Source organism: Mesoplodon mirus (assembly GCF_964341445.2).
Source record: "Mesoplodon mirus genome assembly, chromosome: X".
Lineage (NCBI taxonomy): Eukaryota > Metazoa > Chordata > Mammalia > Artiodactyla > Ziphiidae > Mesoplodon > Mesoplodon mirus.
In genome coordinates, this window is record NC_138981.1 from 94272297 (window position 1) to 94295291 (window position 22995).

Consider the following 22995-nt stretch of genomic DNA (forward strand, 5'->3'; position numbering starts at 1 on the left):
AGGGGTTTTTTACTAACTCCCCTTCCTGACATTCTCAGATGATCCATTTAATTGTATTTAGGGTTGCTGCAAGAGTCTGCCTGTTTTCTGGGGCTTTGGTAGGTTATGACAATAAGTGAAGGCTGGAAGGTAGAGTATAAAATCAATACTAGTAAAACAAATGAGTAAAAAACCACAGGGCAGCAAGACCCTGAGAGCAGGGAGAATGCTAGTATTCTGTTTTGAAAGGCACAGAGCCTTCTGGGAAAGGGACTGCATCTAACCTACAACAAAAAGCAAAGATTAAAACTCTTAAAAACATCATCCTCACCTCTGAGCTGACCCATCACACAGAGTTTTCAGCTGCAGCCTATGCTGCCCTTGGTGCTCTCGGATTGACCCCTGTTAGAGCTGACTGACAGCAACTCCCCAAGATGAATGAAACCTGAAGCTTGTTCTTCAGGATTCTCCAGCCTCCACCACATACCGCACACACACGTGTACATACACACACACATGAGTGCGCACGCGTGCGTGCGTGCAGAGCCACAAAAGTATGGTAGGGGGACTTGAAGCTAGGAAAGAACATAGCTGTAGCAACAGCATTTGGGTGCAAAAGAGGGGCTGTCACTATGCCCCACTCTTGCTGTGAGGCCTTAGATTTGTGTTCTAGCTGGTTTGTGTTGCCATTTTACCTGCTGTGCCTTTCAGCAATGGCAATTGCCCCTTCCCATAAGCCAAAGGCATACTCTGTTAGCATTGGTAACAAAAGCTCTGTATTTGCAACTGCTGCAAATAATGAGAAAAAGAGATAGAGGATGGGACAAGGAAAGTAAGGACACTCTTTACAACCCTCTGTCTTGGCTTCTGACTATAGTCCTAAAGAAGCAAGACAGGGGCTTCCCTGGTGGCGCAGTGGTTGAGAGTCTGCCTGCTGATGCAGGGGACATGGGTTCGTGCCCTGGTCCAGGAAGATCCCACATGCCGTGGAGCGGCTGGGCCCGTGAGCCATGGCCGCTGAGCCTGCGCATCCGGAGTCTGTGGTCCGCAACGGGAGAGGCCACAACAATGAGAGGTCCGTGTATCGCAAAAAAAAAAAAAAAAAAGAAGCAAGACAGGATTGGCAAGACCTTCTGTCAGGCAGATGGCCTTGTTATATCACAGGCCAGAATGGTGAAACCACTGATGACTCAGTCTGTTGGTTTGGAGTGCTCTATAGACCTGAGCCTGAATGAATGAATGAATTGTGAATAAATGAATGATAATTGAAACTTATCTTTCATTGTTATTCAGTGACTTTAGCTAGCTCTACCCTAGGCTTTTTTGGAGCTTGTATCCAAGAGAACAAGGTCTGGGTCAGGAGCAGTGATATTTGAATTTGTTCAGTTTAATGGTTCATGGTGTCATCAAGTTGACTATCATCAGTTCAGATTTACTGTGCTTAAAAGACACAAAATGGGTTTCCAAAGAATTTTGTCCTTGGAAGTGTACATTAAAACACCTGGCTTGGAAAGCACCACTTGAAGGACAAAATGGCAACATCACCTTTGAACAAAAAGCCAGGTGCATACAGAGACCAAGAAGCCAAAGGGTAATTGACTTCTTGTTATTAAAGGTGGTACCTCCAATAACGCATGATCTCAACCCTTGGACTTAGCCAAAAAATGTCTAATAGCCTAATCTGTTTGATATGATACTCATGAAGATAACACTCCTATTTTATATAGAATGCAGTACAAAGACAATTGTAGCCACTGTGAGCTGCAGGCAAGCTTTTCTGACAACCTGTCTAGTGGGCCTCATCCTGGAATGTTCCAGTCCTAAGCACATTGCCTTCGGCCTAGCATCCCCCTGCCAAGCACCCATATTTATGGTAATGGAAAACAATTGGTGTAGGAGATTAAGGTCCCCCGGGCTGGCTGAGAAATCCAGAGGATTTATTTTGCTTAGCCAAATAAGGCCACATTTGGAAAAAAATATCCAAAATGTGTGTTCTAGCAATATGCATTTGTAGCCAATAGAATTTCATTGAAAACAAGCATTGGGAATACAGTGAAAGAGAAGAATGCAGGAACTAAAACCTTATTTCAGAAGTCTTTTGGTGCCAAAATATAAAGGTACAAAGTGATAATCCTTGCCCAATCATGCTGAGACCAAATTAGGAAGTTTTTCACTGATGTCCCACCCCCCCAATCTCTCCATTCTGATTTATTTTTCTCTTTTCACAGGTCCTCATAAAGCCCTATCACCTCCTATATCAGAGGAAAACAATCCATTCAAATCAAATACCCATTCAAATCAAATACCCATTCAAATCAAAGTAGTAGTCACTTAGCAATGTTACTTTAAGTAAAGCACTGGACATGGGACATGATGTAATTTTGTTTAAAGGTTAATGTATGGTTAAATGGTCAGGTTGTATTACTTCAGGTAGTAGACTTGGGTTGGAATCCCAGCTCTGCCACTTACCAGCTGTATAACCTTGGACAAGTTACCTTGAGCCTCAGTTTCATCATCCATAAAATGGAGTTGATAATACCTAATTTGTAGGCTTGGTCTGAGGATTCATTGGAATCATTTACGTAAACTACCTGGTGCAGAATAATCACTGACTACATGATAGCTGCTATTGTTTGCATTTAAGAAGAGGAACACAGGGCTCTGGTAATATCATCATGGAAGTTAGTGTTCAAGACCCTTGTCTCAGTCTTGAATTTGTCACAAATATGTAATAGAGTGCCAGTTTTGGACCCAGTGTCCTTAGCACCCTGAAATGGTAAAACTGTTCCCCTTCACTGGAGGAAAGATCTTGCTTCTATTTTGTTTTCCATTATATCACCAGCAGAGTGCCAAGGCCATCATAATAATAAAAATAACAACATTAACAATAATAATGAAAAACATTTATTGAGGAATCATTAGGTGCCAGGCAAGCTCTTTATGTGTATTAACTTATTTAATCCTCACAACAACTCTATGAGGTAGGTACTATTATTATTCCCAATCTAAAAATAATGAAAAGAAGATACAGAGAGCTTAAGTAAGTTTACAGCGGTCTGCCTTCAGAGCCCATGCTCTTAACTACCATGTTATATCTGAGCTTAATAAATAAATGCTAAGTTAATTCATGGACTGTCATTAAACCCACCAATAAAAGAATATCATATATACCTTTTGTAACTTCTTTTTTTCCTTTCATGACTTCCCAATTAAAGATAGAAAAATCAAGATTCTTTTCCTTCACTCTCTTCCTCCTCTCAAACATCACTCCCAAACAACAAGGAGAACAAGAAACAGAAACAATAAACCACCATATCTAATGGCACTAGAAAACAAGTATAATCTTGACACAGAATATGAAGATAGAAAGCTGCTACAGGAGTGGTAACTGATTTAGCAGAGTGGAGGGTGATTAAATCTAAGTATCTGAAGAGGGAAATATTGGTAAGCAACAAGCAGATTTGCTCCCTGTGAATCCTGGAAAGGCTTAGGAATTAGAGGCACTGTGTACAGAAGTGGAGGTTAGGAAGAGCACAAAAAGAGAGATAGCTTTGAATGTCTGTGTAAGGAGCAGTTAGACTTCTGCCATCCCATTTCTACAAAGGAGAACCAGATCTCTGCAAGAAACAGGTTAAACTGATTCAGAGCAGCTCCAGAGCTGGGACACTTGACCCAAATGATAGTGAGAGTGAGGTGGGCCATACAAAAAGAGTGATGAAGTTAAAGTCTTCATACTTAATGATGAGAATCCCAGTCTACTTCCCCCAGCATGGCTCCTAGAATAGTGACAACCAGGATTACAACTCCCAGGAAGGAGACTGAAACATTCTTCTCTGAAGAAAGTGACTAGCTCAAGAGGCAAGATCTACAGGTATTGGGAAAAAGAAAAAAAAAAAAAAAACAGCTGGCAAGCCAATTGCCCTATACTGAAGCCTACAGGTCAACATAACCACCATGTACATACACCTTCAAATCCTCCTTTTAAAGCTTCACACTTAAAAACATACAGATAGCCAGGATTATCAGACATTTAAGGAAAGCTTCCAAGATTAAATAGAAAGACCAAAACAAAGAAGCATGAAAAATTAGGAACTGAGGAAAACACAAAGAGCAGAAGAAAACTTCAAAGAAATGATAATGAATATCTTCAGAGAAATATGAGAAAATACCATATTCAAAACCAGGATGCTATCAAAATAGAATAATCAAACAACTAGAATCAATTCTTGGAACTTAAAAGTATGATAGCAAAAAATTTTTTTTAATCAGTAAAAGAGTCAGAACACAAAATTGAGGAATTCTTCAAGGAAGAAAAGCTAAAAACAAAGATATGGGTGATACAAGAGAACTAATAATACAATTAAAAAATCAACCCAGGCAATCTTATATCCAACTAATAATATTTTCAGAAAGAGCAAAGACAATGTTGTTGAGGAAATTATAAAAAAAATAACATAAGAAAATTTTCTAGGCAGAATGAGCTTCTAGATTGAAACATCCCACCAAATATACAGCATAGTACATGTCAAAGACCCAGACATAATCATGAAATTTCATTACTTCAGGAATAAAGAGTTAACCTTAAAAGTTTCCGGGGGAGATAAGGAGGAGTGAAAACAGGTTGTTTCAAAGGATCAGGAATAAGAATGACTTTGGAGTTCTCAACACCTACGGTGGAAATAAGAAGACAATGTGCCATGTCTTCAAAGTGCTAATAGAAAATAATTTTTAACCTAGATTTACATATTTAATCAAACTATCAATCAATAATGAAGCTAGAATAAAGACTCTCAGTGCAAAATTTCAAAAGTTTACCTCCTGTATACCTTTCTCAGAAGCTACTAAAGGATGCGCTCAACCAAAATGAGAGAGTAAACAAGAAAATGGGAGTCATGAGAGTCATGAATAGTGAATCCGGCACAGAAGAAAGAGAAAGCGAATTTCCAGGGTGATGAAAAGACAGATACTATCATAACAGCTGTACAGCAGCCTTAGGGAACAACAAGTTTAGATTGGAATAGGAGGACAGGAAAAACAAATGAAATTGATAAGGTATTTAACAGATTTTACTGTGTATAAAATTGTTTTGAGAGGATTCTACAGCTTTATCAGACAGTACAGAAAGACTTAGAAATCCAAATTAAGGTAAACAAATTAAAAAATAAAGCAATTATTAACTCCAGTAAAAATCAAAAGTTATACTTGAAATGAATTATTACCATAGTATACCACATGGATCATCTATGAATGATATTTAGACAGGTATAATATTAAAAACACAAAATATGAATTTAACTAAAAATTGTGACATAACTATATTGAGGGTCTGAAGGAGGGTAAGGAAGTATATAAGTGCTAACAATCCTCAACTATAATGGGAAGTCAACAAATAATGTCCAAAACTGAGTAATCCCACATGCCACCGAGCGGCTGGGCCCGTGAGCCATGGCCGCTGAGCCTGTGCTCCGCAACGGGAGGGGCCACAACAGTGAGAGGCCCGCGTACCTTTTAGCAAGGTAATTTAGGAAAAAAGGCGGTTTTGTTTATCAGAGATGTGAAAATAATTGTCTCACTCTTCTATCATTCTTTGGTTATGAAAGTAAAGCCAAGGCACCTGCAAAGTGGGGGTGGAAATGTATCCAAAAAAGCTTTTTTTTTTTTTAAATAAGCTTTAGGGTCTTTGTTTTCACTTTCTCTATTTCCTTGTCTAAAGTAGCATGCAGGCTGCCTAGCAACCACACTAATGGCATCTTTTTTTACCTTAATTACCTTATGTTTTCCACAAGCTCAGAGATTGGATCAAACATTAAGAGTAGAAGGTCTGAAATTTTTGTATCAAAATATCTGCTCATACATATGATACACACACACACACACCTTTCTATTTCCCTCAATCCTGTGATTAAAGTGAAAAGATGACTTAGTCTTGTATCTATGTGATGCCATATCATAGAATAAAAAGTACAAAAATTCACCATATGATTGCTTGCCTATAAATATACCAAACAACTGGTTTGAGCAATCATTCTTAGCAGTCTGAGGGATTCTTGCCTTTCTTGACCAAATCAATGAATTGTTTTCAATTAAACATGTGTGTGTCTCCTAAAAGAAAGATTTGTTACAAACATACCTGTGGCAATAAAGTTTAAAGCCAACACTGTTAATATCTCTGCTGGTCACTTTTTTTTATTAGAACAAGAATCTGCAAAATCTTTGTTATCAATACTCAGGACAGAAAGAGATAAGAAAACCTAAGTTTCGTCTGAATCATTTATTCAGATAGAGAGGCAGTGCACAGGATAAAGGAATAAATAGTATACAAAAAGGAGAGGATAATGGAGAATGTGAGTGTTGGGCACAGCCACCAGCCTACCTGATAGCCTTCTTCCTTGCTAATGGAATTTCAATTTTTGCACACTTTTCCAGCAGCCATAGGGTCAGTCACGATGGTCTCACTCCTCTTTCTAAATTATTAGTTTGGGTATGGGTATGGGACACGATTGTGACCAGGAAAGTGTGGGGAGAAGTCTGCTTGAGGAGCATTTGGGCAAGATTTCCTCACTCTTAAAAAGAGACACAAGAGAGGGACATTCCCCATTTTTGTCTGTAGACAGTTGCACTTGGACATGATGTCTGGAACTGTAGCAGTCATCTTGGGATCAGGAGAAGAACCAGATCAGGAGGGCAATCTAGCATACTATGATTATAAAGTGGAAAGATGAAAAGAACCTGGTTCACTGATAACATCACTCACTGAGCAGCTGAATTAACTGACCCTAAAGCCCCCATATCTTCCAGTTTTGAAAAAAAAAAAACAATTACTTGGGCCATTTTGTGTTGAGCTGTCTCTTAGTTACAGCCAGAACGTTATAACTAATACATTATAACTAATGTATTAGTTATAACAGAGCATTATAAGTAATACAATATGTTAGCAAATGCTAGAATTTTTAAACTTATTGATGGGCCATTCTGAAAATGACTGCCTTCTACATCTGGCCTCTAACCTATAAGAACCCTCTCTGTATTTTTTCTAATCTAACTATCTTTGGCCTTCCCCTCTTCCTCTCATATTCCTTGTCTCTTTTGTATTTTTCCCTCTTTGTTTTTGTCTTTTGTCCATTTTTTGGTCCATTTTATTCTTGTCCATTCATTTCCTTGCTTTCATCCTGTCCCCACTGCTTTTCCTTCCACTAGCCCTCAAATGGCTGTGATTTGATCTGAAATATGTTTATACATATATTCATCTATACATACATAAATATTATTTCTTGTATATTATTAGGGAAGAATTCTTCCCAGTTCCAAATGATTCCTTTCATATAGAGATAGCTCTACTAACAAAAAACACCTGACCTCTTCAACCCCTTACTCATTCCTTCCACAAAGGAGTGACTTAATCTGACTGGTTAGTTTGGAAGGAGAACTAAACATGTGTAGCCCAAGCCTTCCTAAATTCTTTCTCTTGGGAGTAAGCTCCACTATGCTCTTTCAGGCTGGACATTTTACAAAAGGCATGTCCTCACGGGGCAGAAATATAGGGGTCCAGCAATGCTGGTAACTAGATGGAGAAGTCTGATCAACCCCTAGATTCAATACTGGGAAACTCAAATGCATATAGACAGAAGCCACATTCTCCAGCACTAGCTTTATCAATAATAATGGTAATATCTTCCTATATACCAGCTCTCCTATTGAATTGGTTCCAAACTCGGGTGAGAAACAAGATTTCTTTTTACTAGGCTCCCTTGAATGGCACTAGTATATATTAAAGTTTTGTTTCCCTGTTCTTAAACACATTTTATTTCTTCTTCATGGCTGTATATGTTATCATTGCAGGTCGCTTGAAGATAAAAACAAAAAAACAAACAAACAAAAACTCCAATAATGTATCTTTGTTTTATAAGTTTTTTCTGCACACAAAAGGTGTTTTTAATTTGTGTGTGGTTGCCTGCTGTTGACTGAGTTTCCTATGGAATAGAGGCACTTGATAGGAAAAATATTTACCTTCCTGATTTTTGAGGTTTTCTGTTCATGATTAACTTGTGAATCTGCACTTACTTGATCTGACTCCAGCTTCTCAGGAATTTCACCTCTAGCTGCTGCCTCCATAAAGGCTTGATAGAAGGTCTTTTCTTGGGACTCCACTGTAATGGTCAACACAGCATCATAGGCTTCCCGGAGTTTTTGATTGTTCCTTAGAACCTGGTAGGGGGTATGCTTATAAGGTAAACTGTAGGGCAGGGCGTCATAGGGAACAAAGACATAGGTTCCATCAGTCATTTTCAGATCATGAGCCCATTCCAAGAGATGAGTCTGAGTCTCTCCCCCAATCAAGGTCGAATGCATACACATGATGATTACTGAAACCGACAAAGCAGGGAGGTTATGGTAGCAATATGTTAGTAAAATATGGTACCAAAAACTACAGACTGGGAGAAACAAATAATTGTATTATAACCAATTTGTAAATTATATCTATCTTATGTCTTTAAGATGAGCAAGATGTTGAAACCCTGAGTCAAGGCTGAGGTATTTCAGGGACTCTGATTAGGCAATAGGGAAAAATCAGACACGTCTACAGGCTGCAGAGACTGGTAGTAGACTGGAATAAAGAAATATAGCAAGTGGGAGGTAGCATAATGAAGAGACTTTGGAGTTGGAAAACCTAGGTTTATATCCTAACATCACCAGTTACTAGCTGTATACCCTTAAGTAAATTACTTAACCTCTCTCTGCCTCATTCATAAAATGGAGATAGTAAATATGTACTTCATGGGGTGGTAGTGATGACTGAAGGGGGAATACATACAATGGGCTTAGCACGCAGTGCTCAATAAGTGGTAGCTATTATTATACCTAAGAATAAGAAGGCTAGAGGGAGAAGATGGGTGATATTCCCATAGCCACTGTTGCTTTTTATTGCCTACCTCCTACAGACATACATTCTAACAGATGTTGACCAACTGTTCCCACCCTTACCAAGCCATTATAGACAATGAATGGTACTAACTCACACTCTGCTATAAATGCTACTAATATTACGGGTGATATGTTCAATTTTTAAAAATCCAACTTCCCTATAATTGGAATTACTTTGCACTCACTTTAATTCTTCCTAGACTTATGAAACTATGTTGTTTGGAAAGGCTATGCTAGAATAGAGTGGATTAGTGGAGGCCACGGTTGAAGAATGGCAGCTAGATCATGAGACTGAAAGTCTTGTACCCAATTTTGCCTTTGGCATGCAAAATGAGTTTAGTTTAAGCCCACTTGTGCTTCAGTGCCCACATCTTTAAAATGTAGATTCCAATGCATTTCACAGGTACATTGAGTAGTTTAATTAGATAATGCCTGGCAAGTATTCTGAGCTCCTTGAGGAAAGGCAAAGACCCTACTGCTTTTGGTAACTATTAATTATACATGCTTACATGGAACCTTTAATCTCAGGAACTGAGTATGCTTAAACTACGTTCAATGACTGGTCTTTGGTATTTACATATTGCTTCATCTATTTTCAAAAACCTTCTTTGCACTTGTTAGATACCCTCAGAAAATTTCCCCTTTGAGCCAGAGATGGTACCCTTTATTTTTTAAGGTGTACCTAGTAAGTTATGAAGTTGATTTAGATACCAAACACACACACACACACACACACACCATAACTTGAATTTTCAAATGACCATTAGCTCCTTCAATATAATTACCCTGAGAGGTTCTACATGTATTCTGATGTGCAAACCTTCCTTTGAATACTCTAGGGATATCTTTGGAGCTAGTTCTTGAGCCACACAAGGAATTCAGCCTCTCTTGTTCATAATCACACATTGTATGATGGGAAAATGGAGTGACAGAGAGGTCCAACAAGACAATGATTGGATTTAGAAAGAGAAACTAGAACCGAAGGCCCCTAACTCCCTAAGTTTGGCTACACCATTAAACATGAATCACTTTGGTCAAATTAATTCAGTAACATGTCCATTGAGGGGAAAAACTGAGTTTAGTCAGGTGCTTCGGGTAGCTGGTCAGTTCTTCCAACAGTATCCTTGGCAAGCGGGTCAGTATTGGGATCTTCTACAAAAACAGAGATTAGATTATGAGACCAAGGTTACCCAACAGAGATAAAAGTCATTTAATTAACTTAAAGGAATATTAAACTTACTTCCCTGGATGGGAAATGTTAAGTAGAACTAAGTGCTTTGTGTTGGTTGAAATACAGCAAATATTTTAACATATACCACATGTATTGGGCGCTGCAGTGTGCCAGTCAGATGCAACCCTCAGGAATGAAGCATTCATTCTCCTAGCTGCTGGGAATGTTTGGAGATAATAGCCGATACCTCTCAGGGAATTGCCCTCAGCTGAGGAGAACCACAGTAGTGTGTTGGGAGCTGGCTTGTGCTGGTTCACAAGAGACTATGGTTACATTTTCAGGGATATTATGAACTAGTTAATTTCATGTTGGTAGCTTGAAATTGGCCATGGTGGGTGTTATAACACCATGGAAATTAGCAAATGCTACAAATCAGGGCTTTCCCCTCCTCCCCCGATAAACTGGCTATTAAACAATTATTATCACATTGCACCCCTTTCTCTGTATCTGCCTGTACCCAATGACTGGTCAATATGGAGGCATAAAGGCCAACACTCCTTAATTCTGGACAACACTGAAGGGCCACCCCAGCTCCAGAGTTCCCACTGGGACTGGCTGGGACCTTTGTTGTGACTGCATGACAGTTTAATTTTTCTCTTTTTCCAATCCTACTGCCGCCTCTCCTTCACAGGTGTTATCCTTGAAAGCATTCCCCCAATAAGCTTCCTGCACACAGATCTCCATCTTCCATTCTTTTTACTAGGGTACCAACTTGTGACACTGGTTTAGAGCCCCACTGTACCCTGAACTGAACTTCTGTCATGGCAGTTACAAAATTCATTGCCCTTATTTATTTATGTCAGCCTCTACTATGTAACCATGAGTTCCTTGAAGTCAAAAACTGTATTTTATTTCTGTATCCTGGTACACATTATATACCCAATGAACAATGAATGTTTGAAACAATTTCAGAAAGAGAAGTTTTGTATCTGGGTATCTTTTGTGGGTTCCTTGAGATGCGAGACATGGGCATTTTGGATTGTTAGTATGGAGGAACAATTCGAAGGGATATTTGCTGGGCAGGTAGATAATAACATGCCTGTGTTTAATGTTTAGTGTCATTAACTGTGCTCAAGACCTTACCCTCCCCTTAATTTTCCTTTCATTGGCCCACACAGAGGACATTTTGGGCAGAGTCAGAATTTTTATTACTGGAAAGACCCTTTGAGACCATCTAGCCTGTCCTACTCCCCCATTATTTTACAGATGATGAAATGGAAGCCTCAAGAGGGAATGATCACAAGCTACTCTATTTTTTGCAAGGTAAGACTTTGCCATCGAACATGATTAAAACAGAAAGCATAAATACTGAATTCAAACAGCACCATCTTAATTTAATAGATTGAGTGCTTTGTCAATAGGGATTTGTAGATGCATCTGTTCTACATGATTATTTTACTAAATAGCTTTATTATCTCAAAATGACATTCATTAAAATGGGATTTTACCTGTAAGTTGTCAGGAAAGGATTAGTGGACAGAAACCTTAAATCCTTGACAAGACCTGGGTCAACAGGTGATCACTGAGTAATATTAATTTGTAAGTTTCCATCCTGATTGTTAACAGTCAAGCCACTCTATAGCCTAAACAAGGACCAGGAGATACATCCTCCTGAGATCCCATCTCACTAGGATATGATATCAGTGCTTTCTCTGAGCCACCTGAGCCCCAGTTGAGTTGTCTAGAAGCTATGTCTTCATACTGTGGTACCCACTATGGCAGGCTGCTCAGGACCCTCTCTTTCACCCTCAATGCTAGCAGCAGGAAATGTCTAACTCTAGGAGAAGCCAATTCCCAAGTCACTCCATTCCTACCTCTCTTCCTATATTGAAATACTCTATCCAATACCTTCTCAAGGTGGAGGAACTATGTTTCTCCAAAAGCAAATTTTATTTCTCCCAGATTACTGGCTATGGAGTGCTTGGTGGAAGAACCTGAGCCCAGTCTCACACCTTGCGAGATGAAAATGGTTTCACTAGCTATTGCTGAAGAAGTTCTTAGGAGTCATATTCATATTGTGAGCCCACAATACTGCTCCAAATCCACAGAAACCCTCCATTCTATTGTCCTTAATTTTCATTTTAATCCTTTTGTGACATCTACCACTAACCTTCATTTTAACCTATTTTGTGTTAACAAGTGTTGAGAGATGGGAGAGTAAGCAGGCCAGAGGAGGAGGGGGGCATACAGTGTGCTTTATCCCAAGTCTCACATTCCCCCAGGATTCAGCCCCATCTGGCCACACTCTGAAACAAGTAGAGTCACACCTTCCTCCCCTCATTTCTCCCCCATGCACTCTATAAAATGGATACATAAAAAGAGGGTGGGAGGCTCTGGAATCTGCATGTTTCCCAATCACCGGCCCAAAGTGTGATTCAGTGCAGGAGGCCCTCAAACCACACTTCAAGAACACTGTAGTACACGATGTGTGGCTATTTCTATCGACTGAGGACACTGCACATGTTTTTGGCCTTAAGTTCTGAGACCACCACTTACTTACCTGCCACCAGTGTCAAACTGGTCCAAGTAGCTCAGCATGCTGTCACACACATATTACATTCAATGGCCATTCTATCTGCATCAGATCGTGTTTTTTCATACCCAGTAAAACTGTTATTACAAGTACTTTTATTGCCTTCACATTGCTGCCCAGCTTATGTTTTTAATATTTCTCCATACTTTGCAACGTATGTTTTCTTCAGCTTTTCCTAAACTGCTGTGCAGGTAAGGCCTCTTAAACGCAGGAAGCCTAGATGTTTAGAGATTTCCTCCTGGGCTGGGTCTTCAATAATTATATCATTACTGATAGTGGACCCATTCAAGAGAGCAAGTTGTCCTTTCACCATTTACATTTACTTACATTTATCTATACCAAACTGTATACCAAATTCCCTATCAGCACTAAGGCTCTTGGCCATAGTATTACAGTATCACTATTCTTACTACTGTAGGAAAACTGGGGCGATACTTGTTACCTTGAGGCACTTAAAAGAATTTCATCAGTGGGCCCAAAAGTTAAGAGAGAAAAATGGAAGGGCTAACTTATACACCATGGAACACAGGATGTCAAGTGAGTAAGCTTTAGGGGCATCCTTCAAGTGGACAGGAGGCAGGAGAGCATAAGTCTTTCATTAAACTAGTGATTCTCAAAGTATGATCCCTGAACCAGCAACATCAGCACCACCTTGATCTGGTTAGAAATGCAGATTCTGCTACCCTAACCCAGCCCTCCTGAGTCAGACTCTGGAGGAGGGACGCAAGCCCCCCAGGGGATTCCGGTCACACTTAGGTTTGAGAGGCACTGCTTCAGATCAACCTGAAGACGTATCCTAGTTTTCCCACTCACTAGCTGTGTGACATTAAGCAAGTTATTTAACCTCTCTCAGCCTCCAAAGTCTCATTCGTGAAGTGCATTAAATAGTAATTGGCCTTACTTTATAGGGAGGTTGCAAGAATTGAATGAGATGGTCCATATAAAACCCTTGCAAAATGACTAGCATATAATAAATTCTCAATAAATATTAGCTATTATCATTGTTATTATTATTATTGGGGGTTTTTATGTCAAGAATCTTCAATAGATGGAAGAGGCCAGCCAGGTCCCTGACAATGAGGTAGTAATAAAGTATCTGACTTTGGAAGAACAAGAGGGAAGAGATATGGGAACATATGTATATGTATAACTGATTCACTTTGTTATGAAGCAGAAACTAACACACCATTGTAAAGCAATTATACTCCAATAAAGATGTTAAAACAAAAAAGAGAAGGACATTCTGACTGTGTCCTAGTTACCGAACATCATACTGTAATGAAGCATTCCCAATTTGGAAGGATTTAAAGGAATCCCCAAATGGTTCAACAACCTTGTAAACCCAAATTGAAAGAATTTCACAATCAGCCAAGCATTGATAGGCAAAAAGGTGAGGAGAAGGGAGGAGGGCTCAAAATAGCCATTTGAAAAGTTCTCTAAAGAGCTTTTTAGTGGGGCCTCCTGCTAGTCTTTGTGAGAATTAGCAAAAGAACTTCTGGGTAATTGCAATCCCTCAGGTGTTCTGCCTGGTGAGTGATGCTCTTTTGTGCAATTGGATCAAAATCTGCAACAGGACTCATGGTTTAAGGAGCAGAGAGTGAACTGAATTTTGGCCCTCATGCCCACTCAGCTAGATTCCCTTGGGCAGGGAAAACCACACACAGCAGCCCTGCCTGTAAGCTGAGACCATTGTCCTTGATTAATATCTGTCCTATATGACTTTGTCAGAAACAAAGTTAACTGGTAATTGCCTCTGAAGCTTAAAAGAAGTGAGCTGACAATCTGGGAGAGGCTGAATCCTGAATCCCCCCTTCTCTGGGACTTCATTTACCCCATTCTTTGGTGTTAATAATGCATACACCTACCTACTTGTTATGTGAGATTCACAGCTGTTGTAAAACTTGGAAGAAAATACTTTGCTCCTGGATAACCCTGAGGATTAAATGACATTATCTATATGCAAATACCTTGTAAACTGTAGAGACCTGTTCACATGTAAAGTGGTATTATGGTTGCTTTCATTGTCTCAATGGCAGCCTCTAGTAACACCCCTGCTGTTTCCCTTTCCAAGAGCCTACAACCATTATTATTGTTATGATCATCTTTACTATTAAATTTTATCATTGTCCTGCTGTTGTGTAAGCAAAATTTAGACCAGTTTCTGAGAAAGACATTCCTTCTGACTCCAGTAATGTGCCAGTGACAATTGGAAACATAAATTTACAAGGAAGAGAAGTGGCATAGCAGCTCTACCCTCCCTCCCCACCACTATCTCTCACTGCTGCCACCATCGCCACTGCCACATGGGGCTTTGGTCACTGTTATCGTGAGTAGGTCAGACAAAACCAGTCTTCCAGCTATTTCCATTACTTCCAAATATTGCCAGTCCTCTCCAAAGGAAGGGATCCCTTTCCACTATATTTTGTACATCACAAAAGGTCCTTCTCTGAAGGTTTACTTGGGGGTCCACAGTGTTAAGAAGTAGCCTCATAACCAGCAAAATAAGGAAGAGGCCAGGCACTGCCTTCCTCAGCCCTTCTCAGCTGAGGTCACCACAAAAACCTCAGTGCTTTTTAGGTCCCAATAGTCAACAGCTAGGAATACTTTCACAGGCTCAGTCCTACCAGTTGAAAGGGGCTAGAAAATCAGCTAGAGATTTGATCTAGTAGATGCTGGATACGGTGTATTGTAACCGTCCTTACTGCTCAGTTGGCCCAATCCATACTCATTAACTTCTAGCTCAGGTTCTCACCAGATCTCCCACCCTCTGATTGGACTGGAGATGTGCCCTGAACCCTAGGCCTCGTGGCTAAAGTCCTGATACTCTATTTATATTCATACTCTGAATCATGCTCCTACTGGCTGGGGCACTAGTCTCAATGGATGATCAAGTGGACAACAAGCTTACCTTACTTTAAGACTCACTCCCCTTCTGCAAGTCCTCCTGTCATATCCCACCCATCACTTGGAGTGCCCTCAGATACCAAAAACTAGCTGTGCCAAGTGTGAGTACCACACACGCTTTTGGACAGTGCACACTCAGGTGCCCGAGGTCCTACTCAGGTCGCAGCTCAGCCAATGGCTCAGTTTCCCTGCATCCGCCCCAACCTACCCACGTTCTGATTCATGACGCTGAGTTCCCAGCACGCCTCACCTGAGTCTGCCTATGTTTTGTCAAAAACCCGGGGCAAAATCTTGGAGAGCGGAGCTTTGTCTTCACTCCCTTTTATCTCCCTTTCTGAGTCCCTACTGCACTTTCTGCTACTTTTCTCCCTACCCAGGGTCTTTCTTTGCTGCATAACCACATACCTCCCTCTCTAGGCTTCCAGCCTCCTACCCCCTTACCCCCATCTTAAAATTTTCATTCCCTTAGCAAGCTGATCCACACTGCTATACAGAAAGCAATCTGATTAAACAAAGTCATATTAAGACAAAAAATTGTCTGGTAACTTAAAGTAGGGAACATTTATTTGCATTTTCTTGAACTTGAAGCAATGGTTCTTGACTCTGGCTACATTTTACAAGCACCTGGGAAGCTCTTTAAAATACCTTTGCTGGGGCCTCACTGCAGACCATGAGAATGTCTGGAGGTGGTACTCTGGCCCCAATCATTTTGAAAAGATGTACAGGTATTGCCAGTGTGCAGCCAGAGTAAGAACCATTGACCTAAAGGAATGCATCTCTAATAGTACGGCAATAATATGTACATTTGCTACCTCCCTGCCTCAAAAGAATTGTGGGTGGTAAACACTCAATCCTAACTTCTCTCAGTCTGACAACTCAAAGAGCTTCGGGGCCTGGATTTATTTAACATTTCATGGTAGAGGCCAAAATGTCATTTCAAAGAGTATACTATTTAGAATGGGTGGGATGTGAAACACTCATGGAATGTAAACTTGCAGGAGACACTGGGCTTCATGAAGATTTGTAACATATTATAAAGTTATGATATTAAATATGTTAGCCTGTTTCTGGCATGATTCCTCCCTGGAAATGGTTGTATATCTTTAAAAATAATTCTGTGCTCTGCTTTGAAAGAATCAAGCTCTATTATGAAGTAATCAGAGCCACACTGATTGCTTAACATTTATAGGATCTTGTAGACTGGAGCTGGAAGCAGACTACTATAGTTCCTGGAACTAAAAATTCTTGCCCTCATCCTCCCATAATGATCATAATTAAAATCCAATACTGGAGACACTTGAAACTTAAAATGGGCTTCTGGGTATAGGCCAGCCCTAAGCTGGACCATTCTCTAACAAGTCCATTGTTGTGTTAAGGAAATGACTGGGACCAGGACTAATCCTAGAAGTAATCAGTTTGACTGTAGTTTCTGAGCTATCTGTCCTAAAGCGATGGAGTGACTGCAATAGAGGATGAGCAGTGTTCCCACAAATCACTGCTACTTTCCAGAAAAAAGATAAAGTGGAGATTAAAAAATTAGAAGAGAAAAAAAATCAAAACCAAGTGTCACAAAGGCTTGTAGTATGTATATGTAAAAGACTTCCATCTGATTTAAGAGGACCAGGAAGAGCCCTCCCCTTTCCCAAAATGCACCCAACTCGCCCTGGGTCAATGGGTCAGTCCTTTGCTTTACACTTGGTCCATGATCTCTGCAAGAATCATCTTTGTTTGTTTTGTTTTGTTTTGTTTTTTGTTTTTCTTTTTGTTTATTTTAAGAATCATCTTTGAACATAAAACTTCTCTTGGGAGGGGAAAGGTTACAATTTAGGCAGGCTTCTCATTTTAATATGCTTTTTTTTTTTTTTTTTTTTTGCGGTACGCGGGCCTCTCTCTGTTGTGGCCTCTCCCGTTGTGGAGCACAGGCTCTGGACGCACCAGGCTCAGCGGCCATGGCTCACAGGCCCAGCTGCTCCGCGGCATGTGGGATCCTCCCAGACCGGGGCACGAACCCGTGTCCCCTGCATCGGCAGGCAGACTCTCAACCACTGCGCCACCAGGGAAGCCCTTAATATGCTTTTATTTATCAGCTAGCTCCCTCCATATCAGCTCATTGTGTGCTGCAGAGAGAGAAGCCCTGCTTTCAGGAAGTGGAAAGTGAGAAGGGGTGGGTGTGCATTTTTGATTCCAGAGAAGACAGGCTCTAAGTGAGATGTGATGACACAAGGGCACTGGGCACCTATGAGGGAAAGTATCCAGAAGGGAATCAAAGGTAAATCTCCCTTCAGTGACTAGACCAGGCAAAACTAGAGCTATAAGAACACCACTTCTTGGCTGATCTGAAACTGCTGGGGTCCTAAGGGCATGGAGGGTGTGTGACCACAGTTGCTCTTGAGGCTAATCTTCCCCAACCAGGTGCTGAGAGCAGGCACTGGCACCCAAGGGCATTGTAACCACAGAGGTCTTTGTACTTTTATTCAGTTCATAAAATAGGCTCTGTTGAAGCAGGATAGTCTTGGGGCCCGAGTGTGATTGAAAGGGAGCAAATGCATGAAGAACTGGAGAGTGATGTGCTATCCTAGGGTGTGAGGATAGGAAAATTTTGGACATTGTCATATCCTTTCACTGAAGCCACATTTAAAGATGAGCCAGGAGAAAGCACTCACTGAGAATTCTGTCTGCCTGGCGAATCCGCTGTAGAGCTTTCTGGATGCTTTGGCTGTCTTGTCCTGTGGTCAGGACGACCCCTACAGGTAGGCCGCGGCTCCGAAGAGCACTTGCAACTCGATGGGCTGTATGCACCCAAATGTCTTCATCTGAGGAAATGACTCCAGCGTGAGCCCACTGGAAATATTTCATGACGGTTACCAGCACCCGGATGGGAGAAGGGAGTGTCCGAGAAAAGGTCGGGTGGCTATTTTTATTGTCTAATTCATAATTCACACAGGCCCAAGAGAAAATCCCTTTGTCCCAGCTGTTTCCCAGGAGTGAGACTGCCTCGCAGTAGCCAGGGTTGGCAGGTCCAATAAATCCTGAGGCCATCTGGTGGTGGGAAATGAAACTGGATAGAGCCCTGGAAGCCTGGCAGTCTTCGTTGAGAATCACGTATTCAAAAGAGTAACCCAGGTCAAATGATGGGTCCTTGTTGATCCGCTCAATGGCTAACCGAGCGGCAACCTCGGGCAGGGCCTTTGAGAACAACGGATCACAAGTCCAAGGGCCCACCACCCCTATCTTGTAGGGGGGTGCCCATACCCGCTGTGGGAGGGACGTAAGGGCCAGGAGGCACAAACACCACAGGAGCTTGAAGGATGCAAGGCCATGGTGCCCTCGCTGTCTTCCGGGAGCCGCAAACCAGAGCATAAGGTGAGAGAAAGGCCAGGGTCCCAAGAACAGAGCCCTCCTGCTTCCAGCAGGCTAATGAAGAAATACTGGAAGGTGAGTCTGCTGTCCCGAGATGGACACTGTTGTTTCCAAATGCCTGTCAATCAGAAGAAAAGGTATATTACTCACATTATTCCTGAAACTTCCGGAAATAACAGTTATGAAAGAATGGCAAAGGAATGGCAGTCCCTAAATTAAAAGATTCTCTCCCCTACCCTGACCAGAAGTCCTCCTCTTCCTCTACTTCCTGTAATCCTTATCTCAGGAGATGGTGCCTCCATCTACCCTTCACCTACTTGCTCCGGTCAGAAACCTGGTAGTCAGCTGAGACTCTTCCTTCTTCTCTGCCCCTCATTCAATCCATCACCAAGTACTGTTGATTCAACTTCAGTAATAGTTGCTCATCTCACAGTGTTGTAAGGATTACATGGATTAACATACAGCAAACACATTTAACAGGGTTTAGCAGGTCATTAACTTTATATTAGTGATATTTTTATCATTATTCTAGTTTCAAATATGTCCATTTTTCTCCACCACACTGCCCTCTTGGGGACAGACACAGATGTAAATAGATAATGGCAAAGCAGAGTAAGAAGTGCTATGATTGAGGTAGCCCAGACAGAGGAAACCAGAGAGATCACCCAAACCCAAATTTCAGGGGAGGAGAAGAGGGAGGAGGAAGGACGTCTCTCTGAGTTAAGTATTGAAAGAAAAGTTAGCCAGGTGAGTGGTGTTGCAAGGGGGTTGTTGCTAAGAGCCTTCTAGGCAGAAGGAACAATATACAGTAAGGCCCAGAGGTTAAAAAAAGGAAAAAGATATATTAGATTCTCTCACAGTTCCAAGGCATTTGTTCTGCTCAGGTCTGTGATGTCAACCAAGACAGGGGCCAGGTCACCAAGAGTCCTATGCCGTTCATAAGTTTTTAGATTTAATCCTGTAGATAATAGTTTTAAGCAGAGAAATGATATAATAAGATTTTCATTTTCTAAAGATTACTCAAGTAGCAGTGTGGAGAATGGGTTGGAAGGGGGCAAGACTGGAGGCAGGGAGACCAGTTTGGAGGCTGCTGTAGTAATCCATATGAGAAATGATGGCAGACCAAGAGAGTGGTAGTAAAGACATAGAGGAATGGAGATGAATTCCACCAAGATGAAAAACATCAAAGAGATTAAGAACGTAAAGCCAATAATAACTTAGTGACTGACAAGATGTAGAAGGTAAGGGGGGAAAAGGAGGACTCCAAGATGATTTTGGGCTAAGCAACTTGTTAGAAAATGATATAAGTCTCTGAGATAGGGAACACTAAAGGAAGGGTTGGGAAATATAATGTATTCTATTAGACACGTTGAACTGATGATGCCTGTAGAATATCCAGGTAGCAAGATCCAGTTGATAATTTGACGTACTGGATCTTGTAACAGAAAGCTGAGCCAGAGATATAAATTTGAATGTAATCAATTGATAGAGGGTAATTGAAGACATGGCAGTGTATAAGGTCAACAAAAGAGAGTTGCAAAGTAGAGAAAGAAGTCAGAGGACAAAATCCTGAAAACCCACAACAATTAAAGGTCAGGCAGAGAGAAATGAGGTTATAATGAAAACTTCCATGAAAAGTCCAGAGAAACAGCAAAATCCAGGAGACAGTGATATCTTACAATACAAGGAAGATGACACTTTGAGGACGAAGGTTGTTTATCACATCTCACACTGTTGAGAAGTCAGGTGAGCTAAATATACAAAGGTCTCTGTCCATTAGATTTGGATTCAGAGAGTAAGGCTGCAAGTGGAAGGACCCACAATGAGTCAAAAATGAATGGGGATGAATGAAGTGGAGTCAGTAAATGTGGAGAGCTCTTTCGAGATGATGCATGCAAAGCCTTTCTCCACTTGGCCCTTGTCTTTCCCTATACCCCCCATCTCCCTGTTCTCACCTGATGCTATAGTAAATTTTTTGCAGTTCTATAGACATATGTCACATAGTCTGCCAAGCATAGGATTTGGAAAATGCCATTCCTTCTGCCTGGAATGTCCTCCCATACTCCACTTCCAGATTCTCCTGATGAACTCTACCTTCAAGACCCAAATAAAGTGTTCCCTCCTCTGTGCAGCCTTAATTAACACCCCCAGGTTGAGTTCATTGTTTTTCCACCTGTGCCTCATACTTATACCCATTAGGAAAGGCATTCCTCTGATTTATAAACTGTCCCTATTTCTGGTCTGTGTTGGGACAAAGCTACCGAACTGTTTGCTATCTCTGTATTTACAGGACCTCATACTTTCAACTACAAGCGGTAGGCAACGAGGACAACTCTCTATGGGGAACAGAGCCCACTGTACTGGGATTTCCTAAGGATCTTCTTCATCACACTAATGCCTAGCCAACACATAGTAGGTACCAGATAAATGTGTGTGAAATGAATTAATAAAACAGTAAAGTTGCTCCAAAGCCAAGAATAACCTCACTAGATATAATAAGAAGAATTAACTATTTGGGGGAGATAGTAATGAGGAAACTCCTTAGTGAATTTTTAATTCCAACCAAAGATCAAAATAATGGCATGGCTCTCTTCAGGGTTAATAATTGGCTCTTGTGTGACTGGGCTTGCCAGCAATAATTCTGTCTGGGCTGGGTCTGTTGGTTATCACCTTGACTTTCACCCCTAATTTTATGAGAAAGCCTGACTCTTCAAGAAACCAGTCAGGGGCACATCTGCTGGATCTTACAGACGTACCACAATAGTATGCCCCATCATTTGTACACAGGTTAAAATGGAGCACTACTCAGCCATAAAAAAAGAACAAAATAATGCCATCTGCAGCAACATGGATGCAACTAGAGGTTGTCATACGAAGCGAAGTTAACTCAGAAAGAAAAAGACAAATACCATATGATATCACTTATATGTGGAATCTAAAATATGGTACAAATGAACCTATCTGCAAAACAGAAACAGACTCACAGACATAGAGAACAGACTTCTGGTTGCCGAGGGGGAGGGGGATGGGGGAGGGAAGGACTGGGAGTTTGGGATTAGCAGATGCAAACTATTATATATAGGATGGATAAACAACAAGGTCCTACTGTATAGCACAGGGAACTATATTCAGTCTCCTATGGTAAACCATAATGGAAAAGAATATAAAAAAAGAATATATGTGTATAACTGAGTCACTTTGCTGTACAGCAGAGATTGGTGCAACACTGTAAATCAACTATACTTCAATAAAAAAAGAAAAGAAAAGAAACTAATGATAGTAATAACTAAGTAAAATAAATATAAATAAATAAATAAATTTGACTCGTCGCAGCCCTTTGAGGTAGATACTATTATTACCCTCATTTACAGATGATGAAACTGAGGCTCAGAAAGGGTAAGTAATTTGCCTGAGGGCACATAGTAGGAGGATGGGGATTTGTATCCCAGTTGATCAAGCACTGCCTGCCAACAGCCCCTAATCTATGAAGTCACTGAGACCATCCTTATTATACCTTCTATGCTACCCAGATAGAGCTTGAATGATTCATTGGTGTTTTTTAAAAAATCCCTTTGTTCCCTATGAAATAATAAATTAAGTAATGAGGGGGAGGGATGGAGTAAACTAGGAGGAACAAACAGAAATTTATTATCCAACTAGAAGAAATTTGCCACCAGTGTTCCAGCCAAACCTGGGGACCCCTCACTGAGGGTGCAGTATTGCACAACTGGGGGTGTGGGCCTCCAATCACATTGTACTCTATATGAAGCTAATCCTAGTCTTTGAGAGCAGAAGTCGGGAGTACGACCTTTGGCCCGTTAGTTCTGCTTCTTAACTGCTTCATCTGCAAGATGGAGGCAAATATAATTTAATGCTTTTGAGGTAAGGGATTAAATAAGATAGAATGCTGAGCACGCAGTTGTCCTTCAGTAAATACTAGTTCTTCCTTGCTGTTTGGAAAGAGGACTGCTTTGGGAATCGGAAGGCCTGGATCTTGAACCCAGATCTGCCACTAACTCACCATGTGACTCTGAAGATATTGTTCCCCCTTCTAGGTCTCTCTTTT

At 40.9% G+C, this 22995-nt stretch overlaps 1 protein-coding gene across 1 annotated transcript in view; it reads right to left on the reverse strand.

The window, feature by feature from the left end:
• The window catches only part of GUCY2F (guanylate cyclase 2F, retinal), a gene marked incomplete at both ends in the record, with an annotated part of 84920 nt that extends 65689 nt beyond the window's left edge, over positions 1 to 19231 (reverse strand). The window contains 3 exons of the mRNA XM_082609314.1: positions 8041 to 8342; positions 18233 to 18983; positions 19166 to 19231. Coding sequence (XP_082465440.1) covers positions 8041 to 8342; positions 18233 to 18983; positions 19166 to 19231 — 1119 coding nt within the window. The remainder of the gene's footprint in view (positions 1 to 8040; positions 8343 to 18232; positions 18984 to 19165) is intronic.
• Positions 19232 to 22995: the final 3764 nt, after the last annotated feature.